The 12,274-nt window shown below is 40.0% G+C and overlaps 1 protein-coding gene across 1 annotated transcript in view; it reads right to left on the bottom strand.

Moving 5' to 3' along the window:
• LOC134659064 (doublesex- and mab-3-related transcription factor A2) overlaps positions 1-12,274 on the bottom strand; it is a 39,224-nt gene that overhangs the window by 25,318 nt on the left and 1,632 nt on the right. Inside the window, exons 2-3 of the mRNA XM_063514672.1 lie at positions 9,636-9,776; positions 8,029-8,143 (exon numbers count right to left, since the gene is read on the bottom strand). Of these exons, the coding sequence (XP_063370742.1) occupies positions 8,029-8,143; positions 9,636-9,776 (256 nt within the window). The remainder of the gene's footprint in view (positions 1-8,028; positions 8,144-9,635; positions 9,777-12,274) is intronic.

The following is a 12,274-nucleotide window of genomic DNA, read 5'->3' as shown; positions in this document are numbered from 1 at the left end:
AACTCGCAAGAGGCTAAATGCAATTAACTGGTGACCTGCCGCGCGTGTAATATGCGTGGACATAGAGCTGAGAAATATTATAACATAGAGAATGAGAATAAAATACTAAGATATCGCAAATTTCACCGAAATTTTATATTATAATTACATAACTAATAATACGGTTTGTTCCTGGTTCGTCGTATTCCTGTTTCGTCGTATTCCTGTTTCGTCGGATTCCTGATTCGTCGAAATGAGCTAAAAATGCTAGAAAAAGTACGATCACTGGTGATTACATTAAATCTTCATATTTAGGTAGTAAATACTGGTTTACTGCACGACATATTTAATTATAATGTATATAATTCCCACGAAACAAGAATACGACGAATCAGGAATACGACGAACCAGGAACAAACCTATTAACTTGACTTCTCATATAGGTAGGTACTCCACAGATTCCAAAATATGTGGTACCCAAGGATTTTTAAAACAACTTTGTTAAGTATTTTTGTAACTTTCCATAAATATTTACGACTGGAGAAAATCCAAGAAACTTGAACACCATACAGAATTTAGAACATGTTGGCAGTGATAAAGGTTATGAATTTTAACAGTACCTAGGAGTAGGAGCTATAATTTTATATTAGTAATAAAGACCCAAGCAAAAATGGAGATGGACCGGCCACATAGCCAGGATGACAGATGGAAGATGGACCAGTAAAATCACTAAGTGGCCAGGACCGTATGGGAAAAGAACAGCAGGAAAACCCAAAACGAGATGGTCAAAAGACATTATAGACATAGCCGGTGAAAATTGGGCAATTAAGGCCAAAGACCGAGATAAATGGAAAAACATGGAGGAGGCCTGTACCCGACAGGGGTCCTTAATATAAAATATATATAATGTAACTAAATATATTTAAATTAGAGATTAACACATTTAAGGAAATAAAAAGGCTTTAATAATAATAATTAACACATTTAAGGAAATAAAAAGGCTTTAATAATAATAATAATAATGTTACCTTCCTGCTCTATAAGTCCGGTAGTACCACGGAAGCAAAGAATTACAGACCCATCACGTGCTTATCTACACTCTATAAGCTCCTTACATCCATTTTGAGGACAAAAATCAACGCGCACATTGTCGCTAACAATATTTTGGCCCCCGCTCAAAATGGATGTAGGGTTGGGTCCCGTGGTACTAAAGAGCTCCTCCTCATAGACATGACCATTTGCCAGCAAATACGGCGGAACAAGGAGGCCCTCTCAGCCGCTTGGATTGACTATAAGAAGGCCTATGATTCGGTGCCTCATTCATGGCTGGGGAGGGTCTTAGAGCTGTATAAAGTTGATGCAGCTTTGAGAGCCTTTCTAAGTGCGTGTATGAGGCAGTGGACCACAGTCCTTCGTCAACCAGGAGGCGGGGATGACCGCCCTGGCCCGCAGGATTTCATAAGGATTGAGCGAGGAATATTTCAGGGTGATAGTCTGAGTCCCCTATGGTTCTGCCTAGCTCTCAATCCCCTCAGCACCCTGCTGAAGGATTTGGGACTAGGTTGTCGGCTTCGGAGAGAGGGTGAAGTCATTTCTCACCTTCTGTACATGGATGACCTCAAATTATTTGCACCTAATAACCAAGACTTGAAGGAGCTACTGAAAACCACCGAAGTCTTCAGTAGTGCCATCAACATGGAGTTTGGTGTCGATAAATGTGCGGTTATGCATGTACAGCGGGGGAGGGTTGTAAATTCAACAAATTTACAACCTTCTGAGACAATGTCTTTCAGATCTATCTCTGAATCAGAAACCTATAAATACCTTGGTATGTCACAGTCGTTGGGTATTGAGGACGAGGGTATTAGACGGTCGGTGAAGGAGCGCTTTTTTAGTCGGCTCACAAAAGTCCTTAACAGTCTTTTGTCAGGAGGCAACAAAGTGCGCGCCTTCAACGCCTGGGTAATGCCCCTACTCACATACTCCTTTGGCATACTAAGGTGGACTCAGACCGAGCTGGACGCCCTGGATCGGAGGGTCCGATCATTGCTCACCGCACATCGTATGCTACACCCACGCTCGTCAGTCATGAGATTGTACATCCCACGGAAATGTGGAGGCCGAGGCTTCCTAAACGCCAAGGATCTCCACAACCGCGAGGTGTACAATCTCAGGAATTATTTCCTTAACAACGAGTGTGGGATGCATCGTGATGTGGTGGCAGTAGACAGGAACCTCACGCCGCTCTCCTTGGCAAACGAGAACTGGCGCAAACCTGTGGTACTAAGTACTGCGGATCGCAAGGCGGCATGGGAGAGTAAGGTGCTACACGGGCGGTTCTACAAGGCCCTCACGGGACCCGATGTGGACCTGCTCGCGTCGGTGAACTGGTTACGATTCGGGGACCTCTTCGGAGAAACCGAGGGTTTTGCCTGTGCAATTGCGGACGAAGTAATGATGACGAACAACTATCGGAAATATATCCTGAAGGACGGTACGGTCGACATTTGTCGGGCATGCCGCCGTCCCGGAGAGTCACTCAGGCATATCATTTCCGGTTGCTCTCATCTTGCTAACGGCGAGTACTTGCACAGACATAATCTCGTAGCCAGGATTATTCTCCAGCAGCTTGCTCTTCTATACGGCCTTGTGGACCGCGAAGTACCGTACTACAAGTACTTACCTGCGCCTGTTCTCGAGAATGGTCGTGCCACGCTCTATTGGGATCGATCTATCATCACTGACAGGACTATTGTAGCCAATAAGCCTGACATTGTGATAATAGATCGAGCGCAACGCCGGGCCGTGCTCGTTGACATCACCATCCCCCATGATGAGAATCTCGTGAAAGCCGAGAAGGACAAGTCCAGTAAGTACCTAGACTTGGCTCACGAGATAACCGCCATGTGGGATGTTGATTCGACGATCATTGTCCCGATAGTTGTTTCAGCGAACGGTCTAATAGCGAAGAGTCTCGACCAACATCTTGAGAGACTCTCGCTAGGTGGTTGGATCAAGGGCCAGATGCAGAAGGCGGTGATCTTGGACACGGCGCGGATAGTCCGCCGGTTCCTCTCTCTGCGGCCCTGACCACCGGCAGCTTGGGCCTTGCCCCGCTGCTGGCGGCACCCTAGGTTAGGTTTTTTATAATGTGTTTATATGTATTTTTTATTGTTTTGTAAGTGTTTTTATATTTTACTTTTATATTCATATTATAAATCACCTAGCCTAGAGAGTTCAAGTAAATAAAGAGAATAATAATAATAAGCCCGCAGGGCAGCTTGTGGCGAGCTGTTGGGGAGTAACGACCCCACGGACCCGAGTGCTCCAGAGAGTCGGTCAGGGTCTCCGTCTCCGGCGTGTCTTCTTCGGTCGGAGTGGACCCCAAGGGGACCCGCAGGACTCTCGACTCTGGCTTGCCTTAATTGGCCGTCCAGAGGAGAGTCGTTAGAGCTATATGCTCCAGGGGTGGAAGTGTTAAAGGGCATAACGCCGCGAGTAACTTCGGAGAAAGCGCAGCACACCTCTCGACACCCCTGAGCCGCTCACGCCGGTGTTGCGCCTGGCCGTCTGTACGATGGCGCATCAGGTGCCCATCTAGCGAGTGGCGAGTCACCGCCTGCCTCGATAACACTGTATATCACAATGTTATGGCAGGTGTCCGCAACTCTTTGCAATAGCCCAGTCTTATTTTCCAGCCAAATTTAAACCATAGCCCAGGACTCTTTCCATTTTTCTACAATAGCCTCCAATGCCTGCTGAAACCGGTTTATGGGTATCTATTTATGTACCCATGAATGGGTTCCAGCAGGCGTTCTATATGACATCAAAGCTCTCCAAACGGCCTCTACGTGTTGGATCTATATCCCCACGCACGCCTTATAAATGACCGGGCTTAAAAACCCGAGAGTTTGTAACGGAGATACAAATAATAATAATAATAAAGACCCATGTATGGAAACAGACTGAACAAGTGCAAAATAATAAAAGGTCGCTTCTAGCGAGCAATGTGCCGTGCACCGGGTGTTTAATTAGAAACCTGGGTCTCGACTTGCGCACACAGTATCAAGTCCCGAATAGAACTCTGTAGAGACGAATTCTAGGAAAGAAACATGAAATAATTTTAAGTTCTTTCTAGTCTTTATATTTATTTCCTTTTCAAACACGATTGTCAGTTGTCACTAACTGTGGTTATTTAATAGTGCAATGACTTGCCTATAAGAAACTTAGATACCTACTTAAAATGCATTAGGATATACGACCAGAACCAAACTAAACCAAACCAAAAACTTTACTTTTGACACTGACTGATCATATCCATGACAAATCTAGATCAAATTCGTAACCTGTCTTACAACCAGAATAAACCTCACCGCATAATATCTAAGGTCTACATTGAGGAGGTACATATACAAATTCTACTGTAGGTATAAAAACTATTTTCTACTTGGAGAAATATTTGATTTTTATGCGCTAAAAAATACTTATCTTATTTTTTTAAAACGTTGTCGACTCTTCGTACTGTGTCCGTGCTGCGCGCAACAATATCGAGTCGCACACTTGCCTGTGCGTCGCGTTGCACTTTTTACCGCTCTTTCATTTCCCGAGGTTTCACCCGTTTCTAGGAGTGGCAACACTTCGGGGCGTCTTAATTGGCGCGATATTTACCCTCTAATTGAGGGTGTAAGCGATTTTTGCTTATTGCTTGTTAAATACAATTTGCAGAATGCGTTAGTGTACTGCGACAGAGGGGTTAAAAAACTTCATCCGCTATAGTTACTCGTAAAACATGCGGAAATCAAGAGCTTATACTAGTTTACAGCAAATTATTACGATGATTTTACATAGTTTTCTAATTATAAAAGTACTTATTCGTATTACTACATAGTATAAAACAAAATCGCTTCTCGCTGTCTGTCTGTCCCTATGTATGCTTAAATATTTAAAACTACGGGACGGATTTTAATGCAGTTTTTTTAATAGATAGAGTGATTCAAGAGGAAGGTTTATCTATAATTTGTTAACACGCGCGAAGCCGGGGTGGGTCGCTAGTCTTATTATAAACTAACCCTCCTTAAATTACTTCTTCATTAATCCTAGCTTGAAAGTTAAGCAAACGGATTTCACTTAGCGTTTAAACTATAGAGCTCACACGTGTGTAATTAGTAATAGGTTTCTAGATATTCTACGTCTGGTGTCTGGTGCCAAAGTTATCTCCCAAAGGAACTGTATGTTCTACAAAGACGTTTCCAAGACTACATTAGGCAACGTAAGAAGTAAAGTTAGCGATTGCCGGAGGCGGCGGAAGCAGGCCCATCAGCGAGCGGAAGATTGCGGGTGTCAGCCGTCGGGCCAGTATGTTGATATGTTCGTTTTTTTAGGGTTCCGTACCCAAAGGGTAAAAACGGGACCCTATTACTAAGACTCCGCTGTCCGTCCGTACGTCCGTACGTCCGTCCGTCCGTCCGTCCATCCGTCTGTCACCAGGCTGTATCTCACGAACCGTGATAGCTAGACAGTTGAAATTTTCACAGATGATGCATTTCTGTTGCCGCTATAACAACAAATACAAAAACAGAATAAAATAAAGATTTAAGTGGGGCTCCCATACAACAAACCTGATTTTTGACCGAAGTTAAGCAACGTCGGGCGGGGTCAGTACTTGGATGGGTGACCGTTTTTTTGCTTGTTTTGCTCTATTTTTTGTTGATGGTGCGGAACCCTCCGTGCGCGAGTCCGACTCGCACTTGGCCGGTTTTATATACCTGTCTAGGAAAAGTGAGATCTAGATTTACGCCTATACTACCTATGTAAGATTATACTAGAATTGTAATAAGTTGAGTCACCTGTGTGTCCTAGATTAATAAACGTTACTTATTTTTCAGATGAGAAGATAATTGCGCGATATTTCAAAATTGATAAATTGCGCTTGGTAAATATACAAGAAACCGATTATGAGAAATAATAAGTACTTATCAAAAAACGTGTAATAAATATGTACAACCTTTTAGCACAGGTATCATCGAGCGGCTAAGTTAGAAGTTTTTTTAAGATATTAATGTCTGCAGCAGAGCTACCTACTGTTGCGGCATTACTGCAGAGGCGTTGACGCGGGCGATGTCACTCTCAATTTCCTTCAATAGAAATAAGCTTGCTATCAGAAAGTTTCGTGTCCGTAAAGTACAAAAGTCATTCGTTGGGCAATGCATTCATTTTTATAACAAGTTACCTGAGAATGCTTTAAGATTACCCTTTCCAGCTCTTAAAAGTTCAAAGTTCAAAGTTTTTATTGTATATAAGAATCAGGTTACATTGCAGGTCGAAAATACAATTACACATTCGTTACACTGAGACTTTACCTTTTCAGGTGTACATACATTTGCAACACATATATTTATATATTACCTAAATACTACAATTACTTAAGAATTACTTAAAAAAGTCATTGATGTTAAAAGCTTATTACAGAGTCGAGGACTACTTGACAGACAAACATGCATGGTCCAAACCAGAAACTAACTTATAAAAAGTAGTAGCAATTAAAAACATTGTATTATGTATAGAGTTATAGGTGACACAGCTCAGGTAAGCAGGAAAGCACATCAAATATTATATGTTGGTAATTAATAATAATCAATCAGATTTATATAATATGTTTTCCCATTTCTTTTAATAACTTTATTTTCTTTTCCTTTTGTAAGAATTTGATATGTTTTCTGAAAGAGCTACGAGTTTGTATGATTCCATGTACATATGTATATTTTCTAAATCAAATTTCTATTACACCTTATGTGTATAATTGCATGAATTCTATAGTAATTTAAATTGTATTTTTTCCCTTATTTTCTCGTAATGCATGTTAATTATAAGATGTAATTATTTTTGAAAAGATGTGTCCCGCCGAGTTTGTTGCCGGTCCCATATTGGGATACCCTCCTCCAATTGAGGGGGGATTTAAATCTTCTCGGGGCAGAGGTGTAGGGTTGGAGCCGGTCTACCTAGCTTTATTTGACGTTCATAAGCGCATTGTAATTATGCCTACTTGAATAAACTATCTTTTATCTTATCTTTTATCTTTATCATATAATAAGTGACGGATGGAACGTTCTAATCGCAGCATAAAAATTACGTTTTTGGGTCATTCCAAAATTGTATTTGTTAGCGAAGTAAGACTCAAGTTTGCTAGTGAGTAGATGTAGAGATATCATTGTTATTTATACCTGACTGTATCTTTGAATACGACGAAATAACGCTTTTGACGTGATAACGTCTTATAAATCGATGAACACCGGTAGCATGCACGAAAAAGTGTCACGTTGTGGACAGATCTCCATGGTAACGTTGGGGACAGATCTCCATAGTAACGTATAAAAGTATGCAATTTTTCATCAATGTTTTCTTAAGAGCCAACAGGAGTTAAGATTTAAATATTTTAGGTAAATATACCCGTCTCGCTAACGGAAGCGGCTCCTAAAACTAGTGCGATAAGGACAAGGCGAAAAATCCTGCGTAAAAATATCAAAAATCGAGGTTTCGTACTCGACTGTTTCCTCCTCCAAAACTTAAACCATCGTAACCAAATTTGAAAATCTAAATGATTATGACATTATCTGTGTCGGACCGTTTTGATTTTTTGACTAATTGATGTCAGTTTTGAATAGCACGCCTCTCATTGCGGCATAGTCAATTAGGCCATTTTGGCCATTTTTGAAGGGCTCTAGCGCCTTAAAAACCAAAAATATCAAAAAAATCAAAACGGTCCGACACAGATATTGACAATATTAATCTGTGTTGAAAAAATCATTGCTCTAGCTTCAAAACCCACGGAGGAAACAGTCGAGTACGTTTGTATGGAGAAATGACCACTCCTGTTGGCTCTTAAGACGTTATCACGCGAAATTATCGTCCGTAAACCAACTTTACAAACAACCATATTTTTTTAAATTCCTTAGGCTTATCGATAATTTTTTCCTCAACTTCTCAAACTGTCTTCTGACAGTTCTGACTATTCCATGGTTACACACTTGCTGGTTTGTCTTATATACTTACCAGGTGAATCATCGGGCATATCGTAGTGGTGCGGCGCAGGCGGCTGTCCCGTGTACAGCAGGTTCAGCTCCCGCGCCTCGTTCTCTTCCTGTGCCTGCTGCCGGCGCAACGCGACCTGGGGCCAACAATGCTATATATTAATACAATTAAAGTAAACTGGGTTAAGGGTTGATTATTAAGACATTAAAACATATTATTGTTTGGTCTATCGCGAAATTATTTTGTTACGTTTATTTCCGACGTTTTGACGCAGGATACACTGGTCGTGGTCGCAGATAAATGTTCCAGAACAGTGTCAAAACAGACATTTGTGTAAAGTAACTACATAGGTACCCCCGACGAAAAGTGTATGGAAACGTCGGTAATAATAAGGTAACGAAAAAAAGCGGCCAAGTGCGAGTCGGACTCGCCCATGAAGGGTTCCGTATTTAGGCGATTTATGACGTATTAAAAAAAAAACTACTTACTAGATCTCGTTCAAACCAATTTTCGGTGGAAGTTTACATGGTAATGTACATCATATATTTTTTTTAGTTTTATCATTCTCTTATTTTAGAAGTTACAGGGGGGGGGGGGGACACACATTTTACCACTTTGGAAGTGTCTCTCGCGCAAACTATTCAGTTTAGAAAAAAAATGATATTAGAAACCTCAATATCATGTTTGAAGACCTATCCATAGATACCCCACACGTATGGGTTTGATGAAAAAAAAATTTTTGAGTTTCAGTTCGAAGTATGGGGAACCCCAAAAATTTATTGTTTTTTTTTCTATTTTTGTGTGAAAATCTTAATGCGGTTCACAGAATACATCTACTTACCAAGTTTCAACAGTATAGTTCTTATAGTTTCGGAGAAAAGTGGCTGTGACATACGGACGGACAGACAGACGGACAGACGGACAGACGGACAGACAGACAGACAGACAGACATGACGAATCTATAAGGGTTCCGTTTTTTGCCATTTGGCTACGGAACCCTAAAAATGTGGCCATTCATTCATTTACATTTACAGAAGATAAAAAATTGCCACAAAACTATAACGATACTTAGGCCTTCTTAGGTCATGTTACTTTGGAGCAAAATCAAAAAAGGTTTTTACTGTGATTACCACAAAAAACTTTAAATGAAATGATTAATCGTATTAAACCACATATTAAACTGAGTTTTACAACATTCAGGCCAATAGAACGTACCTACGTAATTTAGAGATAGTTTAAGGAGTAAGTAACATTAACGGTAGGTAACAATGCAATGTTAAATTACACGACCTAAATGTGCACTTGACTGAAATTGAGACTACTTGACTTGATATAAAATTATAACTAAATAAAATTACAAAAACTTTATGACACTACAATTGCTGTTGTGTGTGATGCTGGCAGTAGCGCTTGTGACCCTTTAGCGCCGACACCTCGCCGTAGTTGCGCTGCGCACTGCTGCAGACAAGAGGCTCACCTGGGCCAACATGACGCGCTGCCGGCTATGAGTATGAGCGTGCACTTGGCGCACACGCAGTCGCGCCAGCGACAGTAGCGCTTGTGGCCCTTCAGCGCCGACACCACGCCGTGGTTGTATCGCATGTACTGCTACAGACGAGGGGCTCACCTGGGCCGCCATGACGCGCTGCCGCTCGGCTATGAGCGTGCACTTGGCGCACACGCAGTCGCGCCAGCGGCAGTAGCGCTTGTGGCCCTTCAGCGCCGACACCACGCCGTGGTTGCGGCACCGCGCGCACTTCGGCGTCCGCTGCGGACAAGAGAACTGCGTTGCATAAAACACAAGCATGATGATTAAACTGCATTTTCAAAGCATAAATCTTGGGTAAATTATCTGGTAAGGATAACATAAGTCCGATGCTCTGAATCTGACTATCAAAGATAAGGGTGCATTGGGTGACGTCTAAAAGAGAAGCAGATGTCTAAATCTGTCAGTATGTGTGCGATATCTGTAGGTACCTAAGGAGTGTGCATGTGTAACTGTCAGATTTAACCATCAGTTCTACAACCAGAAAATATGTTAGTGAATAACACGTGAATACCTACAACATATAATTTAGTACGTGTGCTCAAAATGCGGAACTTGTAAATTTTATTTTGTTGCTATTTAGCAAGCCACATGCACTATTCGTACAAGACTACTAAAATAATTCGTACTAAGACTGGTCGTGGACATGAAGACGATTCGAACTTTATAATCTTGTTATGAAAATAACAATTTCATAACAAGACATTAAAATCTGAATCGGGCTCCGTATCTGGATGTCCGTAGCAGGCTACGAAGGGCTACGCCGTAGCGAGTTACTTTCTTATAGATAATAATTTACAGTGAAACCTGGTTAAGTGGGACCTGGATAAGTGAGAAACCTCTATAGCTGGGGCTCATGGTGCGGTCCCGACACTTTAGCTCTGAATTTCCTCTGTTAGTGAGAAAAAACGAACCTCTATAACTGGGATTAGCTGTTGTGATTTTATGGTCACATTTACCTCTATAAGTGAGACAGAGAGTGTATTTTACCTCTTTTACTGAGACTATATTTATAAGATTACATTTTCCTAATTGTTTTTTTAGAATTGTATAGGAATTGACCTCTGTATCTGAGATAACGTCAATCTATGACCTCTCTACCTTGGACTTTATTGATCAATTTCCGTATTCTTACTAACTCTTAGTCTATGCACAAATTCCGCATTTGCTTAATTGTGTCTAAACGACTTCAAGTTTCATTTAGTTATTTTATGTAGTTAAAACAATCGAAACGAAAGCTGAAATTTTGATAAGTAACACGAATAAACAGATTTTCATTTAATACATTTCTAAGACGCAATGAAGTCCGTATCAAATTTAATTGAAAAAATCTATCCTTCGGAGAATCATTCAAAATAAATTCAAAGAAATATTAACAGACTTAAAAAAATATTTAGGGACAAGGATTATTTTACCTTATTTATTTTTAAAGATAATTACAAAATACCTTATAAACCACCTCTATAACTGAAATATATCCTCTATTGTCACCTCTATTAATGGGACTCTCTGTAAATGAGACAGACATTTATTTGTACTTAACTGAGAGCCTGGGTAAGTGAAATACCTCTTTAAGTGAGACAAATCTGCTCGTCCCTTGAAGTCTCACTTATCCAGGTTTCACTGTATATGTAAAGTTACATAACAATAACTGTTTGTATACCCGTAGCAAAAAATCGTAGGAAATGAAATAAATTTAGATCATTTAGTTTATTTCAGGATTGCTTCATCGGCATGGTGCTCGAAGAACTATAAAATAAACATATCAAATCTAGGTATAGAAAAATAACAAAAGTATATTAACTTCAATTATGAATAAAAATATTGTTATTGTTATTGTTATTCTTTGGAAAAAAACTTTTGCAACTAGTGACTTACTTAATAGGTATTTGCACACACCCTTTAACTAAATATTTAAAATAACAATCGCGACACAATCTCATTCACACCATTACTACAATTGCCCCTATACTCTCGTATCAAGTATCATTAACATTATATTATCGAGTATCATTGAACAAAACAAACTAACACTCTTGACACTTCCGGCAAGAATAACATTGTAATTTGTCGTAATTACAATTGTAATTTATTACAATGTATACAAGTATGGGGTGAAACGGGACACGGGGTGTAGTGAAGCGGTGTAATAATGTAATAAACTGATGACGGGATAAATAGCGGTTATTGTTACTTATAATGTTGCAAGTGTCGGGTTACCTTTGTATGGTGTAATGTGAAGAATATAGAAATTGTTATGCTATGATTATGATCCAAATGCACTCTTAATATACTTAATTTACTTTTTCAAGAAGTAAAATCAAGCTATTTTTAACATTTTAAGGGGTGGTTTTGCCCCTAATGCCCTAATGCCGCATTAATAGTTATTTTTTATACAAGGAAGCAGACTACACTAAAGAGCAATAAAATTAAGGTATACTCGTACTTAGTAAGTATAAAAAAACTCTTTGAAATGAATGTACTTAGGTAATGTTTTGTATTTATACTACACATCTAAATGTGACCCGCCGGCAGTGTGCCGCCGCGACGGCGACACTTTGCGCGGCCAAAATTATAAAATTGCCTAAAAAATGTAGAAAAACGTTCTTACAAGTACATGTTAAGTTCTTTGTCCCTTATTGTATTTGTATTATAACATTTCTTATAAGAAACTTTTATTTTGTGTTTTTCATTGTAGAGCTAACACTGATAAACTAATA

Source organism: Cydia amplana, chromosome 2 (genome assembly GCF_948474715.1).
Source record: "Cydia amplana chromosome 2, ilCydAmpl1.1, whole genome shotgun sequence".
NCBI classification, from domain to species: Eukaryota; Metazoa; Arthropoda; class Insecta; order Lepidoptera; family Tortricidae; genus Cydia; species Cydia amplana.
This window is presented reverse-complemented; position numbering and strand designations above follow the sequence as displayed.